The following is a 24,315-nucleotide window of genomic DNA, read 5'->3' as shown; positions in this document are numbered from 1 at the left end:
GAGTTTTACTTGTTGCTGTGTGCTCTCTGCCTGACGGTTTTGCTTGTTGCTGCTTTCTTCTGCTTGAGGCTATGCGAGTTACTTTATGCGAGTGCATACCTACCGTACTTCTTGTCTGCGCGGCTTCGCGCGTGCCGCCGGGCTGGCGGTGGCGGGTCTGCTGACAGTTGCCAGCAGTGCTGGTTCCTTTTGGTCTTGTTTTTTGTAAGAGGCACTTTTTACCTAGTGGGATGTGGATGTCTGCCTTCAAGGCTTGGTCTTCAGTGTTTCGAGTCGCTTGCCAAGTTCCTGCTTTCTGCTTCAGGCACTTTCTACCTTATGCGAGTAAAACTCTCACCTGTCACGCCGATTCAAATACCCCTACCCCCATCATCCCATTCATAATGGGGGTGAAAGGGTGGTTTTATGAGAGGGCAAATAGGCCTATGTACAGAAGTCCAAAGTACCGGTCATGATAACCGATAAGAGACAATCCTGAAAATTCATAATAGTGCTGCGGCGACCTGTCCTGCTCTTTCCTTTTAAATCCTTGTCACTGCGCTCGCAATCCGCTGCCTGCCTGCCTCGCCCCTCCTCCTCGCCCCTCCTCCTCGCCCCTCCTCCTCGCCCCTCCTCCTCGCCCCTCCTCCTCGCCCCTCCTCCTTTCTCCTTTCTCCTTTCTCCTTGCTCCTCCTTGCTCCTTGCTCCTTCCTCTTTCCTCGTATCTCCTATCTTCTGCCTGCTACCTCGCTTGTTCCTCCTTCCTTCTTCCTCGTTCTTGCCTTCTTCTTCCTCATTGGACCTCCTCCTCTGTCACTTCCTGGCATGCTGCCTCCCGCTCCTCATGACTTTTCCATATTGTTTCAAGACTCTTCGCTGCATCTCCCCCTTGATCGCATCTACTTCGAACCTTGTGACCTTGTTGGCGCAGGAATGTTTCAGTTTGTGAGTGAAACTGCGGGCATCGCAAATCCTATCCTTCTTTCCGCGTGAGGCCAAGCATCGCGGATGCCTGTGGTTGGGTTGTCGTGAAGCATGGGAAGGGAACTTTTTGACGAGATCAGCTTGAACGTGATAGCATTCTTGGAGGTGCGGCTGTCGCTTCTCGAGAGGTTCAGGAGCTCAAGTGTCGCAGGGTCACTCAGGGGTGTCCAAGGTTTATTTCCACGACAAGGCTGCTGTCTCCTCCTTCGCGCTCAACTCGTGGGATCGCTCCAACCATCCCTGCGCGTTGCCCGAGGACCTCAAGGCGTTTCTCAGCATCTCCGACGGCCTGCTGGTCAAATGGGATGCCAGGCTGCACGGTGACAGCTGGGAGAGGAGGAGAGACTCTCACGTTGGCGAGGCAGGCGAGACGTTCGCGCTTGGATGCATGAGCATCAACGCGGTCAATCAGATGGTCGAGACGCCAGTCAACTGGGAGGATGACGCGGCATGGACGGAGATGCTCATGGGGTGAAGGACCTCGAGCCTTGCTTCGCTGACTGGTGCCGGTCAGGCAGGGAGATCTCCTCCCTCCCACGGATTCCCTCAGCAGCATCTCACCTGTATGCTTGCTCGCATGCTCTCTCGCCTGATCCCTTGTCTTTGCATAGTCTTTGATCCAAGAGGCCCGCCTCCTTCGAGAGAAGTTCCGTGCGTTCGATCTGGACAGCAGGTAAAGGAGACGCGGTTGGTCGTCCTGACCTTGCGTGAAGCTGCAGCAACGGAAAAGTCTGTCTGCTGTTTGTGAAGCCTTCGAGCGCTCAGGTAAGAGATGACACTTAGAAGTAGCGAGTGAGAGGACGCAAAGGTTTGGTTCCAAGACTTGAGCAAGCGATGGTTCTTCATCTCCCATTCCTTCACCGACTATTTTCGCCTCCTCGTCATGCATCTTGGCATCCCAAATTGGCAGTCAACGTTCACTGATGTGAGAACGCCTTGGCTTCCTTCTTCTGCTTGTCTTCTCCTCCCTCTCACCCCTTCCCGATGACCCTCATCACTTATCGTCTCTCTCCTCGCCTCCCTGTCTTTTCTTCTCGCGCTCCGTCACTTGCATGTTGTCACTCTCCTTGAAGATCGGGTTAGACGAGGGCACGAAGAGATGGTTTCGCTTCATGTCGCCCGAGAGGCTCGCCATCGACTTGGAGCAGTTCAGCGTCCTGGAACAGAGGAGGAGAGTGTTCAGAGGAGAGACACGGACCTCCTCTCCCCCCCAACCCGACAAGACCTTGACAGAGACAGAAGCAGCTGCTGAAAGTGCTGGAGGGATGCGCGTTGACCTTGAGAACCTTGAGAAGACACAGAGCAAGTGACCTCCTTCTCTCCCCTCCTCCCCCACCTCCTCTCTCCCCTCCCCTCCTCCTCTTTCTCCTCCTCCTCCTCCTATTGCTTCTCCTCCGCCTGCTCCTCCTCTTTCTCCTCCTCCTGCTTCTCCTCATCCTCTCTCTCCTCTAGTCTTCGTCTTCTATGTCTCTCTTCCTGATGGTGCTGACAGGTCGATGCCCAAGAAGAAACGTCCTCAAGCAGGAGAGCGACAGAGCCAACCAGAAAGCTGGGCACAGCAGGTGAAGAGACGGTTCACAGCTGGAGGCTGACGCCTGTGCATCAGAGGAGACCAACGGCAATGGGAGGGAAGGGGAGAGGAGGAGGAGGAGGAGGAGGAGGAGGAGGAGGACGTCCTGTGTCTGCTGTGTGAGGTGGCAGAAAGGAGCATGTTTCAAGCATCTTCAATCATCATTCTGCTTTCTCCTCATAGTCGCAGTCGCGGCACAAGAGGAACACTCGATCTGGTGCCTGTTGATTCACCGGCCTCAGCTCCCCTACCATGCGCTTCCCGCACTTGGGGCACTTTGCGATATCCAAGATGGGCTCACGATGCTGAGAGCACGAGCAGGATGGTGGAGAGGAGGGATGCGAGCGAAGGCGGACGAGGTGGTTGAGATGTTCGCGGAAGTCTCGGATGCGGAGGAGCAGGTTCTGCTGGCAGGCCTCGGGCTTGTACGTCTTTTGCAGCAGAACCTCCGCGGCTCTTACGATCTCTTGGCTCCGCACAGTGAAGGTCAAGCCCAGGTTGACGCTCCTCCCTCTCTCGTCTTGCGGCCTTGCGAGCGCCACCTGATGCCTCAGGATGCTCCTCATCGGCATCCCGTCCGTCGTCACCACCTGGCAGCCCAAGGCCGCGGCCTCCAGCACGTGATGGCCGAAGCCTTCGGAGGAGGAGGCGCACAAGGCGAGTCTGCAGGAGTTGTAGAGAGAGAACTTGCCCTCGTCGCTGAGCTCTTGCTCTATGAAGTGAAGCTTTGGCTCTTCTCCCAGAGCTCGACGGATCTTGTCGCACACTTTACAGCCTCCAGCCCTTGAGCACTTGACGACCAGGCGGTCAAAAACTTGAGGGTGACGGCGGAGAAGGATGGAAGCAGCCTTGCAGTTCTCGAGGGAGTTCTTGGACTTGGAGAACCCGTGAAAGTGAATGATTCCCTTCCTCCTCCTCGTGTCTCTCTCGATCGCCGGCACCTGCAGCATCGACGTGTGGGGGATGAGGAGCAGATTGCCTAGACCACTTGAAAACTTTCGGAGGAGGAAGAGGCGGTGAAGGCGGTGAAAGACACATTCAGTCTTGGCGACTATCACATCCACTTGCTTCAGATGCTTCATCGTGTCGCTCGTCGCCTCGTTGCTCTCCTTGCAATACTCGAGGTTAGGTACAAATACTATCTTCATCCTCCTTCCGCCGTCCTCTTTCCGCTGCTTCTGCTCTTCCTCGATTGCCGTCCACGTGCTGCTGTCGCCCAGGTACTCGAACCCGACCATCACGTTGCACCATCTCAAGTTCTCCCTCAGCTCTGCGAGTGAAGGATGCGGTCTCTTGCGTCCACCAGCTTCTCCGGCCGTCAGCCGCACGAGCTCCTGCTTCCTGACCTCCCACTTGAGCTCCTCCAGCCCCTGCGCGTAAACCTCCAAGTCTGTTCGCAGCCCGTAGCCCCGCTGCTCCTTCGTGACCAGCAGAACCTTGTTGCCAAGACAGTCGAGCCTCCTCGCCTCCACGCTCAGACTGTTGTAGCCGCACCCTCCCTCCCCGCCTGCTCCCCCTCCCATGACCTCGTCCATGGCGCCTCGAGGCTCCTGAGCCTTCTTCCGTTTCTTCTTGCACGACTGGTCGCCTTGTACGTCGTCATTCTGGCCGGACCAAGGCTTCTTGCCAAGTAGCAGCTGACCGAGCGAGGAGAGAGGGGGGGGCGAGTACTGGGGGTCGAGCACAGGCTCAAGCGTGAGGGCTTCACTGCCTTTCAAGGTTCTTCTCGTTTTGATCCAAGGGTGGCCGGGAGGAAGCTTGTTGACGTAGCTCTCAAGGATCTTAGGGAAGTTGAGGAACCTCTTGGGAAAGAAGTGAATGGCGTCCAAACTCGGCCACAGCTTTGGCGCCTTACCCAGCTCGTAGGAAGACAGTCGGTCTTCCAGCTCATCCACACCGCACTTTTGCTTGTAAGCAGCTCGGGCGCCAGCCGGGAAGTAGCCGAGGTAGCACCCGTACTCCGTCGGGTCGTTGAGAGGGGTCTTGGCTTGGCCATGCAGCAGCTGGGGATGCCAAAAGACGAGGGAGCCGGCAGGGACGGGGAGGGTCTGCTGTCGCTGAAAGAGGAGGAGAGGATCTTCTTTCTGATGATCGAGCGCAAACTTGCTGTCGCTCTCCTTCACGTGCGGGTACAACCTGCCGTAAGTCTCTCTGAACTCCTTGTGGAACTCAGGCGTGTGAGTGCCCAGCACAGCTACAAAGCGTGAGGACGTGTAGCAAACCTTCCCACACACACTGTCAACCTTGACCTGCGCGTCACTGACTGCAAAGGGATTGTTGTCCCAGTGCAGAAACTTCTTCTCTCCCTGCCCCGGCAGCTTCTGGATGGAGCGGTTGATGTCCACCCACAGCTCCTTCCTGTCTAAGATGGTGGAAGCGAGCCGGTAGAGCAGCGGGTCCTGCCTGATCGCCCACACCAGAGGGGAGTGAAAGGACTGCGGATCGCAGCATGCGCCAAACCCTCTGTGCAGGCACCAGCCTTGCTCAAACTCTTCTCGTCTCTGCTTCGACAGAGGCTTCTTCACGATGTCAAGAAACTCTCTCCGGTCATCCGGCAACTTCAAGTCCAGCAGTCTCCCGTCACTGCCATGGATTCGGATCCTGTGCTCCTCCTTCCAAGGTTGTTGCAGAATGATGTTGCGCCATTGCTCAAGTATGAGCTCGTCACATTGGTCGGCGGTGAGGATTGGAACGATCACAAGCCCATCCCGATCAAACGCTTTCTTTACCTTGTCAAAGTCTATCGGCATGCGACACATGTCCCTTCCCTGCTCTTCCGCCTCTACCGAGGGCTTGTGCTCGTCCTCACTTCGCTCTCTCCTCTTCCTTGACTTGTTCATTACCCCCTGCACGCGTCAGTGAGTCCCTCCTGAATCTCATCTCAAGCACCCTCAAGGAATAGAATTGCCTCGCCTGTACTCTACCAACGTTCGAAACTTTATCGACCCGCTGCGCTCTATTCATCTCACAGATTGATATCCCAACTTGACTTTGTGTATGATTGATATCTCATTCTGACAAAGTCTGCGTGTGGATGTTGCAAGCAGGGGGTCTTCAAATCTAGTAAAAGTCTCGACGCCCTCTATCTCATGACATGAGTTTCTTTTCTGTTCATGCTTGAAAGGATGAAGAGCTTGTGAGAACTTGTGTGAAAATGAATGTTCATCTACACTCTCTAGTCCTGTTCTTGCCTTGTCTTCTTCCTCCCTCCCTATGATCGCCTGTCGCTGCTACTCTCTCTCCTTTCAGTTTTTCGTTTCCAGTCTCTCCCTCTCTCCCATCCCCTCCCTCCTCTACGATCCTAGCTCCCTTCCTAGCAGCCTTCCTAGCTCACCACTGAGCGCAGCCAAATGCCAGCAGTCGCTTTTTTAATCGCGGCCAAAGACTGATGAGAAGTTGAGTACTCATCGGGCCACCGCCGGCGGCCGTCCGGTGGCCCGGCGGCACTCACGGGTCACCGGGTTACCACTCCACCACTCACTCGGCCGGGCTGGGAAGGTGCGGGCCGATTAGGACTTGGAGCGTTTAATGTGGAGACTAGATTATGCCGCAGCAGCCTTTCTCCGCTCGTTGAGCATCGCACTGATGAAGAATTCACCTGTAGCAAACTGTCATGCTCCCCGCGACTCCCGAGTCTCCTCATCCACCGGCTTTGTAGGAGGATCGAACCAGCGGGCCACTGGCAACAAAGGCGAAGCCGAGGGCCTCCCCCTCCCTGTTAGGCAGACGTTTGAGTGTGAGACCTACAGAGCATGATGCTGGCACCTCTTCCAGTAGTCGTACTTGTCCATGGGAACATACTCGTACACCCTCATGTGCCTGCAATCAAGGTTGGTCTCTCTAGCTTGTCCTGCTCGTCCCGTGAAAACCTTCGCGAGGGCCTCAAGTATTGTCCGAAGGTCAGAATCTCGACTCCAACAGACCTGATTGCAGCATGTCACCATCAAAGCACGTCTGAAGTACTCGCACAAGTGGAGCGCTCTCACCTGAGGTCACGCATGGCCTGAAAGACTTCTTCATCCTTCTCGCCAACTCCGAGCATGATGCTGTGAACCAAGTCACCATCCCCCACTCTCATCCTTCCTCGTTACCTGCTCTTGGTGACCAGGTCTTGCCGGAGGCTGGTCAACGGGGGTCTCATTTCAACTTCTTCAGGCATCATGTCAGTCTCACCTCTTCGCGTATTCCAGCGTCTTGAGGCTCTGCTTGTAGCCCGCTCTATGATCGCGAACCTGGTTGAAGAAGCATTGAGTTGAGCGAGCAAGACGCGTTTCTCCCTTACCCTTCCCTGCAGTCTCTCTACTGTCTCGATGTTGTGCGCATACACATCGAGACCCGAATCAACGACAGTCCTTGTAACCAGTCACAGCGCACAAGCGCAGGAGATAAGAGGATACTTGACACACGCCTCGTTTCCTTGAAAGTCGCTCACCAGCGCCTCAATCTGTCGCACCTCTTAACGAGAGGCCAATGCCGGCTGCTGTGAAGGGTTACCTTCACTTTCGAGTTGAGATCTTTCAACGTGGAAATGGTTCGAGCGAAATGGCCAGCACCTCCATCAGGCATATCATCTCTACCGACCACAAGAGAAAGTTGGTATGTCAGTTGAAGGCTCATCTGCAGGGCAACGAAGCTCAGCCAATGTTACCTGTCCACTGACGTGAGAACAACGTAGTCAAGCCCCCACTTGCTGATGGCCTCAGCAACCTGCACGTTGAGATGCTGGTCAGACGCGTCAAGGCTCGTCTGACATCTCTTACCTTTCGAGGTTCGTCCTCGTCGACCGGGGGAGGGGCGCGTGAAGTCTTGATGTGACAGAACTTGCAGCCACGGGTGCAGGTATCGCCCATCAGCTGTGGGAAAGGAGACCAAAGTGAGCACAAGAGCCTGTTGGCGGGAGATCCCAAACAACCATGATCGTTGCCGTCGCAGTTCCCTCCAGTCCCCCCCAACACTCACCGATGTTGGGGCACTTGGCCTCTTCACACACCTGAGGAGGACAAGAATGAGCAAAGGAGGAATTCAGCTGCTAGCATCTCACCGTCGTGAGATTGAGACCCTTGAGAGATTCCTTGACCTTGCGGAACTCAGGATCGCGAACGATGGATCGCAGACGCTGGAACGAGCCATCGGCCTTAAGTGACGAGTGAGCGATGGTGGACGACAACCGAGTCGGGACAAACCTTGACGTAATCCGGCTTCAGCTGTCCCAACACGCTTCGATGCATCTCTTCCTCTCTGTTCTTCACTGCTGCTCCAGTCTCGGCTGCCACTTCCTCACGCTGCTGGCTCGAGCTGCCAGCCACAAAGTCCATGACATCTCTAGACATACGCAGTCAGAATTCGAAGACAGTAAACCCTGTACGTCAGAGGATACACAAAGACAAGAGTACAAACAATTTTCGAAGACAGTCAAGCCCTCAAAGGCAAAGCGCATACAAGGGCAGGAGTCTAACAACAAGATGGGACCTGCTGTCACTTTGCAGTGTCTCGCGGAGACTCTCGAGCTTGGTCTTGGCTGGTGCGGCGGCTTGAGAAAAGGATCTCGAGTTCAGTTTCCTTCCGAATTCATTTGAAACTGCATTGATCTCAACAGAGCGACAAGTGCCGATAATCTTGCTTGCTGCATTCCGGAGAGATCTTGGAAACATTTGCTCTGAACCTGAGAGGAACAAGGAAATTCAATTGCGTTAAAAAATTATTTCATTTCAGCTACTACATTCATTGAATTAGGAAAATCTCATTCGCCCACAGCATGTCCAAGCATTCTTTGTAGCATTTTCACCATTATGGCGGACTTGGAGCTGCTACTGCTCATACCAAGACTCTCATGACTCATGTTCCCCCACCTCGTTCTTCCACCTCTTTCACTCTGTTTTCTAGAAAATTCATGAATGTGCATTCACTCCAAGTTTCGAACTGCGAGCATGGGTTTATCAATCATTATCTCTACGACATCATCGCATCGCCATGTCTGCTTCTCCTCCTCCTCTGCCTCTCCCGCGCATCTTTCTGCTTTTCTCCCCCTGCATTCTCAGACCTAGACCCACCCGACCTCTTCCTCCCTACCCCCATATGACCTACGTGTCATGTACCCTGACCCACACTTTAACACAGAAAAATACCGGTACTATTGCTTACAACATCTGAGTTGACTACCCCTACCCCAATTTAGTCCATGAATTACCCCCACCCTCGACCTTTGTTTACACCACATCGCGCACAAACAACCGAGCTACCACCCCACCCTCACTACCACCCCTGCTCAATAACTTAGCATGTATGCAAGCTCCTACCCCCTCCATCTACCTCTGAAAGAACCACAAACAACCCCTTCTTATGAATTATATACCCCCACCCCAGTGTCCAACTTTTTTAATGTTTTTTTAATTGTTTTTGTTTCTTTTACAGACACATAAAGTACGCCAGGCAATGCAAACGCGAATGTGAGCAGGAGGATCGCGAGGGCTCATGACAAACTCTTTCTGACTCAAAACTTGTCTCAGTGCTTGCATCCTTTTCTTGCAATTGTTGGCTCCAACACAAGCATTCTATGTCCCATCTGTCAGACTTGGTGCTTGATCAGCCATGAATCCTTCAGCCGCCTTACATTTTTTCGCAGCCAATCCTTTTGTAGGAAGGAGTGAAGCCCGATGGAAGCCAAGGTCGGGATAGTGTCACATTGTTTCTTCTCGTGACGTCTTTGTCAACAGAACATTGTGCAATACTCCCTTGTCTGTGAAGATGGGGGATACCGGGGTGAAGGAGGAGATGGTGAGTAGAATTAGACATAAGGGCCAAGCGTGCATGGTTCCTGTGATAATTTGCATTCATGCATTGCTTATAATATGTGGTGTTCACGAGATCCTCTATGGTGTTAGATTGTGCTTCCCGGGGATTTGAAAGTGAGCCGTATGGGCGTTGGAGCATGGGCGTGGGGTGACAGGTAGAGGGGGGAGGAGAAGTCCCAAGGATGACACTCGCTGCAGAGTATTCTGGGGATATGACGACTCACAAGAGCAGGAAGCTCAGAAAGGCTTCGACAAAGCTGTGGCTTGCGGAGTGAACCTCTTCGATGTGATGCTGCTCGCTCTCCTTACTCCTGTTGACTTCAACAAATGCTGCAGACGGCGGAAGTCTATGGGATCGGAACTGGTTGGGGACACAGCGAGGTTTATTTGATCTGTTCTTGAAGGTCGAGTAGTTCAGTGACCAGCAGCTCAGACGCTCTGCGGGAAATTTGCGCGGGAGTGTGCGGACAAGACTGATATGGTGCGCACGCGGGAGAAGCGGTGGTGATCCTGACTGAGACGGCGCAGGAGCTCATTGTGGCGACCAAGTTTGCTCCTCTGCCCAACAGATTCTTGGATGGCAGGAAGGCAGTGGCCAGGGCTCTCCGTGCTTCCTTGGAGCGTCTAGGAACCGACCGATGTGACCTGTACCAGCTGCACTGGCCTGGTTTCTTCTCGGACCGTCAGTTCTGGGACGGTTTGGCGGACGCCTACGATGCTGGACTGGTGAGGAGTGTCGGAGTGAGTAACTACTCCGCCAAGCGCCTGCGAGCTGTTCACAAGCTCCTGAAGGAGCGAGACATACCACTCGCAACCAACCAGATCCAGTACAGCCTGCTGCATCGCACGCCAGAGATGAATGGAGTCAAGGAAGCATGCGATGAGCTCGGGGTGAAGATCCTAGCCTACTCGCCGCTGGCTCAGGGATGCCTGACAGGGCGATACTCGAGCACGAATTTACCCAGCGGACCTCGAGGGAGAATCTTCGAGCAGAGAATGGACAAAGTTGATCCGCTCCTTTCAGCCTTGAAGAGAATCGGAGAGAAGGAGGGGAAGACGTGCAGCCAAGTAGCGCTCAACTGGTTGATCTGCAAAGACGTGATCCCAATCCCTGGCGCGAGGAACGAGAGGCAGGCAGAGGAAAATTGTGGAGCTCTCGGATGGCGGCTGAGCGTTGAGGATATGGAAGAGCTCGACCAAGTTTCAAAGAGTTTCGTCGACTCCTCTGTTGAGTTCCCTGGCATGCCTCTTGCGCAGATGTAATGCAGTCACAGAGTTTGACTTTACCTCAGAAGAAACACAAAGAAGGAAGAAAGAAATTGGTCCTCGTTACTCCATGTGCATGTTCGAATCCTCCGCTCCCGCTTCCAGATGTCTCTTCTTCGCCTCCCATCCTATTCGCTCCGGCGCCGCTTGCCTGTTTTGATAAATGGTTTCGAACTCTCTTAACTGCCTCAAATAAGCATAGGCTAGCAAGATTGGCAACTTGACCAACCTGGTTATGAAGGGCTTCACTTATGTGAATACAGCACCTCCTGCTCTGTACAAGCTGAATGGCATCAGCGAATGGCCTGTCAACCAGTCAAACCATCCAGTCGTCGTGGCATCATATCCATGCGAGCTCACATCTTTAAACTCTCCATGACCTGCAAAAGCAAATGTCAGCGTCATCAGTGTGCATACATTAAGCCTTACATATGCAACAACAACGGCAGCTGATCGTGACAACCCTAAAAACAACAGCCAGTCATCAGACATTACTCCACCCGACATGTCGATGAAACCTGCATTACAATGCACTAAGATCTTCCCGCCACTTTCAATCGCATTCTTGATGCATGCATTGCACTCAGTGAAATACAAAATCAAATTCTCTGTTGGTCCTTCAGGAACCTGCATGATATCAGCTTCTGCTGTTGTGACGGTAACACCTCGAACCTCTACTATGTGATAATGAATCAGAGTCGGAAATTTCGGATCCAATCGCCTTTCGAGGGTTGATCGCACTATCAGGATGTGAGTTATCCCTCTCTTCTTCAGCCTGAATATCATGGGTCATCATGCTGACCGGTTGTGTCGGGTTGGAACTTACTCGTCGATGTCTTTTGCTGCTCCGTATGGACCCAAGAAGAGACTCGGAACAATCTTATGATTCTGATAAGTACAAGGTTCTACACGTCAAGTCAATTACCTCTTGCCTACAAAGAATGTCAGCGAATGAAGGCACAAAAAATCAAAAATCTTACATTTCCCTTCGCATTTCATACGTCCATTCCATTGTGCTTTAGTTCGACCTTTGCCTACCTCCCCTGTACTACTTGGTCCTATGATGCAGTCGGGTCGTCAAACCAACTCGAGCAGTAATGCACAACAGCTGTGCAGCACCAACAGATCTCTGGAATCAGATCTACACTATTCCATGTGGAGCACCGACTGAGCGTCGTGGACTAACGATTGCCCAAAGTGCAATCTGTTGCAAGCAAACTTATTTGTACGCTGATGTAGTTCTGAAAACAGAACGCGTCAGCCAAGTCAATCAGTTGATCCACCAGGCTTGACTTGCATCTTCTGTCATATGCTTACATTCCACTAATGCCTCGCATCCTTATTTGTCGAAACAAGGTCTTTCATGAATTTGACTGTCAACCACCATTCGTTTTTTGGCTATCTGCGCGCTTATGCTCGTTTGCTTGTCAGCACACTTGATAACTCTGCCTCTGTTGCCTCAAAGAAAAGGATCCTATCCCTTTTTAACACGTGACAAAACTGAGTCTCTCGTGAAATTTTCAACTTCCTCAAGGTTCATTGCAATTTTCTTCTGTTCAATCGGAATTTTATGTGTGTGCGTACCTCAGCTTTCAGTTTCTTCTTTTATCCTAAGCTCTTATTGCTCCCCTCCTCTGCTTCCTTTTTGTGTCATTTCTTCACTTCCTTCCGTATCCAGGCTTTAATTACTCCTCTTCACTTCTCGTTGTCCTCGTGCACTCTATCTGTCCTCTTTTTCTCTTTTCGTCGTCCTGAGTCAAAATCCTCAAGATCCTTCATCTCCCCTGGATTTCATCTCATGGCTCTCTCGATATTTGGATCTCATCCCTTGTCTTGAATTCTAGGCTTCACCATCTACCTTCTTGGTTATACTCACTCCCTTCGTCAAGCTCTTCCTCTGTCATCTTGGGTGATATACTCACTCCCTTCGTCAAGCTCTTCCTCTGTCGTCTTAGGATCACCCTACCCATACCAAAATCCGTTCATCCTTGTTTCTTCCTCCCATATCCTCCTCTCCCCTCTCCTAATCTTCCTCGCCTCACTTTTCTCGTCTGCTCTTTCATTTCTACTTATATCCTTATCTCCTTGCCTCCACTCTCCTCTCCTCTCCTCTCCTCTCCTCTCCTCCACTGCACTGAACACTCCCGCCATTTCCCGCTGAAGCCTACCACAATCACCCCCACCTACCCTGCTTCATTCCTAGCATCACCCCTACCCTTTTTCGCAGTGATGTCCCGACATACCTCCACGTGAGTTCCCCACAGTTCCTCCTACCTACCACCCCTCATCTTCCACTATCAATCGGACCCCACCCCCTATTCACACCCCACCCCCTAGGCTCCTCAGAAAGTTTTCAAATGATCGAACATTTGCTTAAAAATTTCAAAACAAAGATCGAAATTGAAAAGTTTCAATTCAACGTTAATAGTTATATTAGTGTTAAATTAAACAAAGTTTTACCATTAAAATATCTGTTGACTGATCTTGGTTGGTGAGCGAAGAGGCGCCATGGTACCTGGCCTGGCGCCTCGACGGGAGGAGGAGGAGGAGAAGGGAGAACGAGGAGGAGAGGAGAAGCGGAGGTGGATGGGTGGAAGAGACAAGGAAAGACAAACCAGACACAACGACAGCTTCTTCATGCCATCTCGTCTTGCTCAACCTCTACCAACTGGTGTCAGGAGCGGGGAAACGGTCTCTCTGCTAGGACGGTCCGCGAGCTGGCAGAGGAAGCTGAAGTATCCTCTTGCGATGACTATCATTGCTTGCTCTTTGTTGATTCTGCTTGTGCTCTCTCCAAGCCCCAAGAGTACGGATCTGGTAAGCTTTGTGATTGCTCGCTTTCGAGTGTATGGTCACAATTCCAAGGTTCAGGTTGAAAGGAAAGATGATGGGCTTGCATTCTTCTCGCGGTTTGCTGAAAGACCGGCTGAGAAGAGCCTTGGGCGTGCAAGACCTTATCATGGAACTGCCAACAAGATGAAACACCAGCTACTGCAGCCTGTCCAGTCGGTCACTCGTGATCGACTGCTGAAGCAGCTGAAGTCCTTGATCCGCTCCCGGGGATCGGATGATAGGCCTCAGGAGAGTCAAAAGGAGTTAAGAGAGCATGGACGATTGCACTCTATGAGGAGCGCACCCCTTACTCCTCATCACCTCACGTCGGCACCAAAACCGCAGCTTGCTCAGATCAGGATTCGGACCAATTGTGCCCTTTCTGGGATGAACAACGTCTTGCCATGCGATCAAGAGGAAGGGATGGAGAATGACTGGAAGACTCTCCAAGGCGTTGACGACCTTGATCGTAATCTCATCGCTTCGTTGAAGCATGCAACCGTCATCCAGCCACTCCCTCCCCCTCCTGTGCCTGTGGTACAGGCACCTGTTGGGGCGTATGTGCAGCCAGCTCCTGTCCAGCAGGTGCAGGTTCAAGTTCCCAACCAGATCACTTCTGTTTTGCGTAATCTGCAAGGACTGATCGACAATCTGCAACTCAAGCTCTCATTGCAATCGGCGGCGAGAGAAGGCCCTCCGGGTCCTCCGGGTCCAGAAGGCCCAGCAGGAGAAGACGGAACTCCTGGCAAGGACGGTGAGCCGGGAAGGTACGAGATCATCAGGAGCGTGCTCGATTGAACTGAAGGTGTTGGGTGCAGGCCAGGAGAGTCGATCGTGGGCCCACCTGGTCGTCCAGGAAGAATGGGACCCAGAGGCGAGCCTGGAGTCCCAGGAAAAGTGGGTCCAGCAGGCGAGCGAGGGCCTACTGGACCCCCTGGCCTGGTAAAAGATGCTACTGGAACTGTCTTGTCTTGTGACTTGACATCTGCAGATGGGCCCTAGAGGACAAGATGGTGCTCCTGGCCCCCAAGGCAAGGATGGGCAACCTGGACCCCAAGGTCCACAAGGCCCAGCAGGTGCCGTTGGTCCCCAGGGGCCAGCAGGTCAAGGAACTCGAGGACCACCAGGTAGGCAGGACGAGAGTCTCTTGCTCCTTGTTGATGACCTTCGCACCAGGTGAACCTGGCAAGGAAGGTTCCCCAGGACCACGAGGCGAACCCGGACTTCCTGGACGAGCCGGTGGTCCCGGCCCCCCGGGCCCCAAGGGCGATGTAGGATTACGTGGACAACGCGGATCAAAGGGCTCACGTGGTGATCCTGGTCCCATGGGTCCTCCTGGTCCTGCAGGACCAGCTGGAAGTGCGGGACCAGCTGGGGTGAGTTAGCATCGAACTACTTTCTGCTCTTGGTTGGCATCACAATTGATCGCGTTGCTTCTAAAGATGCCAGGCATGTACGGCCCTCCTGGCCCTCCTGGACCCCAAGGAGAATCAGGAAAGCGTGGAAGACGAGGACGACGAGGACCTGGTGGCCCTGCCGGAGAGCCTGGTCTTCGAGGGCGAATTGGAAGGCCAGGCAACCCCGGACCTCCCGGTATAACTTCCTCACTCACTATGGCTGGCTGAACGATTTGTCATAGGTCCTCAAGGACCAGAAGGTCCCATTGGACTTCCCGGCATCCCAGGACGAGGACATCCTGGTCTGATGGGGCCGCGAGGAGAAGCAGGACTGCCAGGGATACCAGGAAAGTCAGGAGGGGAAGGGCCCGCAGGCAAGCTGCTCACAGGGTCAATCATCGAGGTTGATGATGAATGAGCAGGTCCCCCGGGACCCCCAGGGCTGCCGGGAGCTGATGGAGCCAAGGGATCTCCGGGAGAAGTTGGGCCTGTGATTGTTGTGTTCCTCCCATGAAATTCCCCTCACTTTGTCTTGCAGGCTGGACCCGCAGGTGCTCAGGGCTCCCCTGGCCCTGTCGGATCTCCAGGACTACCAGGTGCTGATGGACCCCCAGGTACGTTTTGCCTTGTCGTTCATCAGCACATGAGTAACCAGACTTGCAGGACCTCCTGGGGCACCCGGAACCGCAGGATCCCCCGGGACCTCAGGATCCCCCGGGACCGCAGGATCCCCCGGAACCGCAGGATCCCCCGGAACCGCAGGATCCCCCGGGACCGCAGGATCCCCCGGGACCGCAGCAGCTCCCAAGGGCACACCTGGTGTGAGTGAGGCTCCACTGAGCGTAGGTAACTCTTACCTGTTTTTACCTGTTCTTGTTTCCTGTGAACTTTTGCCGCAGACACAAACTCCGTGCCTGCTGGTGGCAGCGGAGGGACGCCGGGAGGGAAGAATGCGGCTCCTCTTGCTCCAGATGCGAACCGGCGACCCAAGTCTCCTGCGGGCGATTCGCCGGACTCCGATGGTTTGACCGAGTCTTATCCCCAGTGGAGCAAGGGCTTCAACATCCCATATCATGGACAAGTGGGGGAGTGGAGGCCAGAGAGAGGCCCCCCGTATGCAGCTCAGGTCACCCTGTATGCCGACAAGACGGTCGAAGAGCTTCGAAGCGGCGAAATCATCAGAAAGACGTTGGGCCTGCACACGGCGATGGGAAAGAAGTGCGACCTGCATGATTGCAGCCACGCGTGGGTAGGAAACAGATTCCTCGGCTCCTTCGACGGCTCTCAGTTCCGATTTCTCTACCGCAATACTGATTCGGTCCTCGTCATCCCATCCTTTCGAGCTGCCGCCCCCATCCTTGGAGCGCGGGGCCTCTACCGGCTGCACCACTACTTGAGGGATGGTGAGTGAGCTTGTACTCTAAACCTTGATCTCTTATCTTCTTTTACCTCTCATCCTTGGTGCTTTTCTTCTCAGGTCGCAACACGGTTGTGGTCACCGGAGGCGTTGGCAACCTCTGGTTCATCAACGGCAACATCGCTACCCTTGACGGCGGTTTCAACCTCGAGCCAAACTCGGTCGACGGACCTTTCGAGGCCCAGGTGACTCTTCCTCGCCCAGCTGTTTCAGAGCTGATGCCCTTTCCAGCCTGCTGTTGTCAACTCGCCCTTCGAGTCGCTCGCCGCGACGTTCCCCGGACCAGGGGCCGTCGTGGGTGCCAGACTCTCCTCTCTCCCCAGCAACGCCATCAGCTACTACGAGGTAACCCCGCCCCTGCCTTGTTCCTCCTTTCCCATGCTTCCTTGCTCCCTCAACCAGCTGCAGGCGGAAGACACGTCCGTCTTGTTCGAGATCCCCCTTGGGACAGGAAGGATCGTCTATCTCGGATACGGATTCCCGGTGAGATTGAACGTACGGCGAGCGCAGTTGTAACTTTGCAGCAGGACACTTCCAGGGACTGGATGCAAGCATTGATTGCTGCAACAAGTTATCCCGAGTTTGTGAAGCATAGATGAGGGGGAGGCACTTGTTTGTAAATACTTCAACGCTCAACCTCTTCGATCTTTGCATGCACTAGCCAATTTCATTGTCTTCACTTCTCGTCCTTGCTGGAATTCACCTGACAGCAGATCACATGAACAGACGAATCCTCCTCCCTCGTTCCATTCCTCACATGTTGCCTCCCTCTCTTTCGCTCTGTGCCCTCCCATCTCTCCCTCCTTCGTCATCTCTTCCTAATGCTGCTTACCTCGGAGTCGTATGAGATATCGAGGTCGACAATGTCAGGAACAGGAAGATCCTTCTTCTCGGATTCTACACTTTTTCTGCGGCAAGACGCGTCAACGGGGAGCAGGAGCAGTAGAAGGTATCACTTGTTCATAGCAGTCTGGAAGTCTTCCTCCACATCCTCCAGGTTCACGAGGCTAGCGACAACAAAAACTCCAACCAGGCCGGAGAGAATGATACCAACCCCTCCCAGCGCCACCTGCGCAATGACTCCGTTACCTCCTCCTCCTCCCTCCTCCTCCTCCCTCCTCCTCCTCCCTCCTCCTCCTCCCTCCTCCTCCTCCCTCCTCCTCCGTCCCTCCGTCCTTCCCTTCCATCGCCACCCCAACTCCGTTCCTCAACCCTGCTCCCCTCTACTTCCGATACCTCCTACCTGTCCAAAGATCTGTTCGGCAAGCAGGTTGGCTGCTGACGCGTCTACGGCAGACATGGAGGGAGAGGTGAGTGAGGAGGCTGCTCGAGGAGGCGATCGAAGACGCGGAACAAGCACCTCATGCTTGCTCGCTCCTCCTCTCGCGCTCCTGCTGAATGGTGACCGCAATGAGCTCCAACCTCCGGCATGGGAGAAGGCGAGAGAGTAAGGGAGGAGGGTTAAGAGCAGGGCAGTGAGAGCTCCGAGTCGAATCATGACTGGTCTTCTGCCACATATGGATGAGGAAAGATACGCAAGAGTGATGAAAGTATTCTGATCGCATCTTTACGTCCTTCTCGCCCTCTCCTTCCATGTCCCCTGATCGCTCCCCAGCCATTTCAGGTGTTGCTCCTCTTCTCTTCTGTCTTGAGTTCTTCACTTTTTGCCTCTGCTCCCCTCCTTCTCCTTCATTTCCCCCTCCCCTCCTCCTGTACTCCTTTTCTCTTCCTCCCTCCTTCTCCTCCCTCCTTCTCCTCCCCCCTCCTCCTCTACTCCTTATCTCTTCCTCCCTCCTCCTCCTCCTCCTTCCCGCCTTCTCCTGCTACTCGTCCTGAGCCTGCATTTTCGGCCTCCCGATTACATTTCCTATAGTGCTGTACTAAGAATGTAGTACCAAGAATAATAGGACAATTAATTAAGTAAAATAGCAACTGTTGACCATGAGCGCGTAAAGGACAAGGGAGGAAATAGAAGGCAGGGAAGAGGAGAGACAGACAGACAGACAGACAGACAGACAGACAGACAGACAGACAGACAGAGACAGACAGACAGACAGACAGACAGACAGACAGACAGACAGACAGACAGAGACAGACAGACAGACAGACAGAGACAGACAGACAGACAGACAGACAGACAGACAGACAGACAGACAGACAGACAGACAGACAGACAGACAGACAGACAGACAGACAGACAGACAGACAGACAGACAGACAGACAGAGGAATCAAGTATGGGCAGGACAATACAGGACAACAATGTCTTGCAGGTCACAATTTTCACGATCTAGTAAACCTCAGCAGTTTTGGTCATGGTAGCGATGTGCTTGATATTCTTCGGGACTTAGTCTTCAGTACCTCAACAAAGCATGTCCGAGCAGAGAGGACTAAAGGAGAGAGAGGAGCAGCAAGATGGCGACTCAAGCACGATCATGGCGGCGAAGGAGATAGCGGAGGGAGTGCTGGCGATCATCAAAGAGGCGATTCCATCTGCATGTGTCAGCAGAGGTCGAGCTTGGACTTCTCTCCTCCCATGCTCTTCCAAGACGAAAAGAGACGAATGGACGCTCAAGAAAACTTTCTTTGTTTTCCTCACGCTTCAGACCGTCACTTTCTCGCTGTTTGCTGTGTACGCTTGTAGAGCAGCTTCGAAGAGGAACGCTTTGCTACAGCAGCTACGCAGGGAGATGTTGAACGCGGAGCTGAGCCACAAGAAGGGCGAGCTGCTTGCCTCTCAAGCTTCGCTGCTTGCCGCTGTTTCTCGGACGAGCACGGACAAGAACTCTCCTCCTGTGGCTCGAGAGGTCAGGCTGAGTGGCAGTGATGGACGAGGTGCGAGCTCCCCGAGCATCACGCAGGATGCCAGACCTGTCAAGGAAGACGTGGAGCAAGTCAAAGATGTTGTGACATTTGTCAAAGAGGTTCCGACAGCCAGTGTCAGCGTAGCGACAGAAGCTGTGAAGGCACGAGAGCACCAAGACATCTTGATGAAGCGCATGGAGATTCAGAGTCAACAGCTCAACTTTCCCCCAGTCGCGCAAGATACCATTGGCTCAACTGCAGGGAGCTCAGGTGGCAGCGGACAAGCGCTGGTTGTCTTGCCGGAGATGAAGAATACGTATGCGGATTACCGGTTTCGTCTCATCGTGTTGACGTGCAACAGACCTCAGTCGCTCGCCAGGCTCTTGCAGTCTCTGCGATCAGCCTACTACGACGGGATACGAGCCGACCTTCACGTCCATCAAGACCGACTTCCCGGACAGCCTCCTGACCAGCAGACCGCTTATGTGGTGGAGAGCTTGGACTGGCCTTGGGGTATCAAGGAGCTCCATCAGTGGTCGACGCACGTCGGCATCATGGGGAACTGGATCGAATCTTGGCAGCCGTCCTCGCACGACTCGAACAAGATCCCGATCTTCCTCGAAGATGACCTTGAAGTCTCCCCCTTCTTCGCTCGCTGGTTCCTCGCCGCTCACAAGCGGTTCGCCAAGGATCATTCGGTCGCAGGCTTCAGCGGCATGCGAGCTCAGCTGCGAGCCTCTGACCCGAGGGAGGAGGGGCTGATGGGGAACACGATCCCCAACACGTTCACGGTGTTCAAGTACAAGCTGATGGGTACCTGGAGCTACTCGCCGAAGCCCAGGGTATGGAGAGAGTTCAGGATCTGGTACGAGAAGGTGCGGGGGGTACAAGGGTTCCTGCCTGTGGTGGAGGGGATCCAACCGAGCGTGTGGTACCTGTCGTTCCTCGAGACAGGACGAGCGGAGACGATATGGGAGATGTGGCACATTCGCTTCATGCACGAGCGAGGCCTCTACTGCGTGTACCCCTGGCTCTTCAACGAGAAGACGCTCGTCGCCAACTGGAGGGAGGCTGGGCTCCACTATGAGGTTGCGGGAGGAAAGGACTTCCAGCTTCTAACAAGCTGGGACTCGCGGTTGACAGTATGGCCGGATGTCATCCCAGCTCTTGACTGGGATGGGCATGAGGTGAAGGAGGAAGGAGCTGCGAGGGCGTCTATGGTAAACTTTCAGTACACCAAGAACCTTCACGCATACGAGGAGAAGATGGAGAAGCAGGGGGGGGGACTTGCAGGAGGAGCAAATGTGAGAATGCCGGCCAATCGAGACTACTTCCAAGGGGGAAGCGCTTTCTATCAGCCTCAGGTGGCCTCCTTGCAACCTCCCGTCATCCTCTCTCAAGCCTCTCCCTTCCCTCCGCAGCAGTTCGCTGCTCCACTTGCAAGCCAAATGGCAGGCTCCCCTGCTTTCCATGCTGTGCCAGACCCATCGGCATCTTCATCGCCGCAACTCGTCGTCCCAGCCTACTGCAGCGCCTTGCAGGAAGACGATGAAGTGAAGCGACGGCTTGCTAGCAAGGTTCTCTTCATGCCCAAAGACATTCTGATCCTGCTGGTGGTCCCGGACTCTCACGTCATCTTTCTCCTCTCCTGGGTATGCAACACCCTCGAGATGGTGGGAGTGCACGAGAGGACTCTGCTTGTTCTTTCCAGCCATGAGTCAGCTACCAGAGTCTCGGCCTACGGCAAACGCTTGAATATTCTCGTACTCTCACACCCGGAGTTTGACGGGAGGGGGAGGAGCCAGGAGGCAGCTGAGCAAAGCCATCTGGTCTTTCGCATCAAGCTCCTCGTCGCCGCGCTCTCCCTGCATCCCAAGGTCTTGCTGACCTCCCCCGACATGGGCTGGCTCAGCAGCCCTCTTCGGGACCACGAGCTCGTGCAGTCTGCTGCCACTATGGTGAGCCTGGAGGATCGGCGATCGCGAAAGGGGTTGGACTTTGTGCTGGTACACTCGTCAGACGGCTCCAAGTGTTTCTGGAAGAGAGTTTTGAGGGGGATGAACGAGACTATCGCGGGCACAGTGACCGACGCTGCTTCGGACGTCTTGCTCGACCTCTACCAGTCGATGACGCAGGAGATGGAGAAAGAACGGCTCGTCGTCTCGCAGCCGCTTGATCCCTGCAGGTTTCGATCGGGCCGATGGTTCCTCGGCCTCCAGTGGGAGTTGGGCGGGACTTGCAAACAAGTCATCCCTGTCGTCATCGACTTTCTGTCTTCCCTCTCCCTCGAGGTCAGGCTGGCGTATGCCAAGCAGAACGGCTTGTGGTTCCTCCAAGACGACACCATCAGCTGCAAGCCTGTTGAGTTCTCGCTGATGCGAGCGAGATCGGCATTTGTCAGGACCGGACTGAGCCTGCAAGTGAATAACCAACCTCAAGCTCAGGCCCAGCAGCCCGTCATGCCCCAGCAGCCTTCAGCTCAGGCCCAGCAGCCCGTCATGCCCCAGCAGCCTTCAGCTCAGGCCCAGCAGCCCGTCATGCCCCAGCAGCCTTCAGCTCAGGCTCAGCAGCCCGTCATGCCCCAGCAGCCTTCAGCTCAGGCCCAGCAGCCCGTCATGCCCCAGCAGCCTTCAGCTCAGGCCCAGCAGCCCGCCATGCCCCAGCAGCCTTCAGCTCAGGCCCAGCAGCCCGTCATGCTCCAGCAGCCTTCAGCTCAGGCTCAGCAGCTCGCCATGCCCCAGCAGCCTTCAGCTCAGGCTCAGCAGCTCGCCATGCCCCAGCAGCCTTCAGCTCAGGCCCAGCAGCTTGCCATGCCCCAGCAGCCTTCAGCTCAGGCCCAGCAGTCTATCACGCAGGAATTTCTGCAGCTGCAGGCTCAGGCTGCGGGTCCAGCTGTCGCGTTCAAGCAGAGCCTTATCTCTAAGACTCTCCATCGTAGCGAAGAAGAAGCGGCACAAGAAGCGGCTCTACGCGCAAATTTGACCAGCATGTTACCAATGAACAGCAAGCAAAAAGAGAAGGTGATGGCAATGCTGATGCTGAAGAAGAAGAAGATGATGATGATGATGATGAAAGTGTTGTTGTTATGATGAGATGATGATTGTTGTCTTTCTTCAAGATTGTTCCCACATATTTCACTGAAATCTTTCAACCTTCACTCCAGTCCAACTGGTTTTGCTCTGGCGCATTCTTCAAGGTCAAGCACAACACGGACCTCAAGGGGAGGGACATCGGCAGTTACACCGTAGCCTACAGGTAAGCTTTGCTCTCTCCTCCTCCCTCCTCTCGTTCCTCACACTCGTCACAGCGTGCGAAGCTGTTGCCATGAGTGTAGTATTGACAGCGCCTGCGTCGGCTTCACGTGGGTCAGCAGCTCCTTCGAGTGCTGGAAGAAGGCTCAGGTGCTCAACGTCTCCAAGGCCATGGGGCTCATCTCAGGAGGTCGCGTGCTGTCTGGCACAAGACTGTGAGAGCCAAGAGGGAAGGAGGAGGAGGAGGAGGAGGAGGAGGAGGAGGAGGAGGAATGTTGATTTTTGTAGCTAGATGTACATATGTTTTATAATACGCGAGTTTGTATGCTCGCACATGTTTTACCATTCTATCAAAGTTGATCCAGTTTTTTTTTTCCCTCGTCAACTTGACTGACGTCCTAATGCCGCAACGGCGAGGGGAGCATGTCGGGATGGGGCTGGTGGTGGTGGAGGAGATGAAGAGGAACAGAGACGAGGACGAGGACGAGGACGAGGACAAGGACGAGGAGCATAGCTCTTTGACAGGGAGCAGGCGTATGTTTGTTGTCAGCTCGCTCTTGGACGGATCTCCTGCGCAGCGTTCGAGGGAGGTAGGAAGGAGGAGGAGGAGGAGAGCAAAGGGGGGTGGGGGGGAAGGGGTGGAGGGGAGGGAGTAGAGAACAGCAGGCGGCATGTTCACATCAGCTGTCAGATCGACGTGGGGGATGTTCTTGAAGGCGTCTTTGGTCGCAGCATCGACGTTCTCAGCCTTGAGCAGCTGAAGATGCTGTTCTCAGACTTCGCCGCCGACGAGCCGATCGTGAGTGCCTGAAGAGAGGAGAGGGTGGAGAAGGAGAGGAGAGGAGAGGAGAGGAGAGGAGAGGAGAGTTAGAAGGGGCAGAAAGCTAATAGCATCAGGAGAGGAGACTCTGTCGCTGATGTAAGTTGCAGGAGCTTCAGTTTTCACGCGACCCCCAAGACTTTGTCTTTGACGTGGTGCTGGAGCCTGACAGACGTTTCGTTCAGCAATACGAAGAGGAGCAGTCGGTCTCCAGTCAAAGTTGACTTCACCTGCCGTTGCTCGTGGGTTTACCTGCCTCCCTCAGACCTGCACGGCTACGATCATCACGATGGCAGAGACGATCGGGCGAGGAGAAGTCGTGACGACGAGCTTGTAGGAGAGGATGAGGATGAAGGTAGTTGCCTGACTTGCAGCAGGTCATGCACCTGCGCGAAGAGTTGAGGTTGAAGGACGAGGAGCAACAGCTGCTGGTGAAGAAGATTCAGCTCCTGGAGGGAAAGCTGGAGAACGTTGGGAGCTCTCGGCTCGATCCGAGTGTTCTAGAAAAGATTCAGAGAAAAGTGAGCCTGTTGTGGAGCCGAGCAACATCTGATGACCTTGTCAAGTACGACAAACTTGTCAGGAAACGAGATCAAGAGCGGGCAAAGTTTGAGGAGGTTGTGCAAGAACGAGATCGTTTGAAGCAAGAGAACGCGGAGTTGAAGGTGAATCCTACTGCTTACACTCCTACAACTGATATGCATTCCAAGGGATACAACGTCGCAAACGATCGATTGCAGGCTCAGATGCAGGTAGTGAATTTGTTTACGTGCTCGATGACTTGAAAGGAAGATGATCGCGTGTTAAAGTCGCAGTTTGGGACAGCTTTTCAGACGTCAAGGTCGCCGGAAGATTTTTACTATCAACAGTGAATGACATGTTCTCATGTTAAAATCATTTAACCAGGAGCTATCAGACAAATCCTTGACAGGCAGTACCAGCGGGACTTACAAAACCTTCAGTTTGAGGTGCCTCGTGTCGTGCTGGAGGCGATACCAATGATCCGATACCAATGATGCCCAGTTGTTGGAGAGAAACAAGAAATACTCGCAACTCAAATCCGACAAGGACGAGCTCAGTCGGAAACTTGAATCCGTCCTGCAAGAAAACCAGAGCCTGAAGAAAGAATCCGACGAGCTCAAGAGCGACGTCTCTCTGCTCATGCAGGTGCGCCCTGCTTTCTGACTGGCATGCCTTGATCGTC

General features: G+C 54.1%; 7 protein-coding genes across 7 annotated transcripts; 4 read left to right on the top strand and 3 right to left on the bottom strand.

The window, feature by feature from the left end:
• Positions 1–1,014: 1,014 nt before the first annotated feature.
• On the top strand, positions 1,015–2,273 carry GUITHDRAFT_142064 (hypothetical protein; the record flags this gene model as incomplete). Its single annotated transcript, XM_005828292.1, has 7 exons — positions 1,015–1,068; positions 1,115–1,434; positions 1,478–1,526; positions 1,575–1,636; positions 1,683–1,728; positions 1,772–1,888; positions 2,037–2,273. The coding sequence occupies 7 exons, from the start codon at positions 1,015–1,017 to the stop codon at positions 2,271–2,273; spliced, it is 885 nt and encodes a 294-aa protein (XP_005828349.1).
• Positions 2,274–2,694: 421 nt separating this feature from the next.
• GUITHDRAFT_142063 (hypothetical protein) lies at positions 2,695–5,373 on the bottom strand (the record flags this gene model as incomplete). Its single annotated transcript, XM_005828291.1, has 1 exon — positions 2,695–5,373. The coding sequence occupies one exon, from the start codon at positions 5,371–5,373 to the stop codon at positions 2,695–2,697; it is 2,679 nt and encodes an 892-aa protein (XP_005828348.1).
• Positions 5,374–6,075: 702 nt separating this feature from the next.
• On the bottom strand, positions 6,076–7,848 carry GUITHDRAFT_158225 (hypothetical protein; the record flags this gene model as incomplete). Its single annotated transcript, XM_005828290.1, has 15 exons — positions 6,076–6,131; positions 6,181–6,248; positions 6,299–6,352; positions 6,403–6,456; positions 6,520–6,579; positions 6,625–6,654; positions 6,707–6,765; positions 6,816–6,885; positions 6,931–6,977; positions 7,028–7,106; positions 7,182–7,240; positions 7,294–7,386; positions 7,446–7,523; positions 7,575–7,610; positions 7,717–7,848. The coding sequence occupies 15 exons, from the start codon at positions 7,846–7,848 to the stop codon at positions 6,076–6,078; spliced, it is 975 nt and encodes a 324-aa protein (XP_005828347.1).
• Positions 7,849–9,182: 1,334 nt separating this feature from the next.
• Positions 9,183–10,769, top strand: GUITHDRAFT_88456 (hypothetical protein). The gene is made up of 7 exons (XM_005828289.1): positions 9,183–9,198; positions 9,247–9,307; positions 9,415–9,479; positions 9,523–9,610; positions 9,661–9,705; positions 9,758–9,805; positions 9,853–10,769. The coding sequence occupies exons 2-7, from the start codon at positions 9,278–9,280 to the stop codon at positions 10,585–10,587; spliced, it is 1,011 nt and encodes a 336-aa protein (XP_005828346.1). The 5' UTR covers positions 9,183–9,198; positions 9,247–9,277; the 3' UTR covers positions 10,588–10,769.
• A 2,329-nt stretch (positions 10,770–13,098) lies between these two features.
• On the top strand, positions 13,099–16,835 carry GUITHDRAFT_164410 (hypothetical protein; the record flags this gene model as incomplete). Its single annotated transcript, XM_005828288.1, has 15 exons — positions 13,099–14,176; positions 14,241–14,319; positions 14,414–14,549; positions 14,599–14,661; positions 14,724–14,798; positions 14,872–15,015; positions 15,062–15,121; positions 15,242–15,309; positions 15,358–15,433; positions 15,475–15,640; positions 15,719–16,222; positions 16,297–16,421; positions 16,468–16,581; positions 16,645–16,719; positions 16,764–16,835. The coding sequence occupies 15 exons, from the start codon at positions 13,099–13,101 to the stop codon at positions 16,833–16,835; spliced, it is 2,835 nt and encodes a 944-aa protein (XP_005828345.1).
• Positions 16,836–16,912: 77 nt separating this feature from the next.
• On the bottom strand, positions 16,913–17,667 carry GUITHDRAFT_112575 (hypothetical protein; the record flags this gene model as incomplete). The annotated part of the gene is made up of 5 exons (XM_005828287.1): positions 16,913–16,939; positions 17,069–17,144; positions 17,193–17,305; positions 17,480–17,523; positions 17,643–17,667. 5 exons carry the CDS (start codon positions 17,665–17,667, stop codon positions 16,913–16,915), a joined length of 285 nt encoding a protein of 94 aa, XP_005828344.1.
• Positions 17,668–18,607: 940 nt separating this feature from the next.
• Positions 18,608–23,983, top strand: GUITHDRAFT_142059 (hypothetical protein; the record flags this gene model as incomplete). Its single annotated transcript, XM_005828286.1, has 12 exons — positions 18,608–19,042; positions 19,097–21,934; positions 22,204–22,295; positions 22,348–22,441; positions 22,648–22,881; positions 22,983–23,090; positions 23,222–23,266; positions 23,449–23,466; positions 23,489–23,632; positions 23,678–23,776; positions 23,822–23,863; positions 23,900–23,983. 12 exons carry the CDS (start codon positions 18,608–18,610, stop codon positions 23,981–23,983), a joined length of 4,233 nt encoding a protein of 1,410 aa, XP_005828343.1.
• Positions 23,984–24,315: the final 332 nt, after the last annotated feature.

The sequence above is a fragment of the Guillardia theta genome, assembly GCF_000315625.1.
Source record: "Guillardia theta CCMP2712 unplaced genomic scaffold GUITHscaffold_60, whole genome shotgun sequence".
In the NCBI taxonomy this organism is placed as follows: Eukaryota; class Cryptophyceae; order Pyrenomonadales; family Geminigeraceae; genus Guillardia; species Guillardia theta.
The sequence above is the reverse complement of the archived record's forward strand: the minus strand, read 5'-3'. Positions and strand labels throughout refer to the sequence as shown.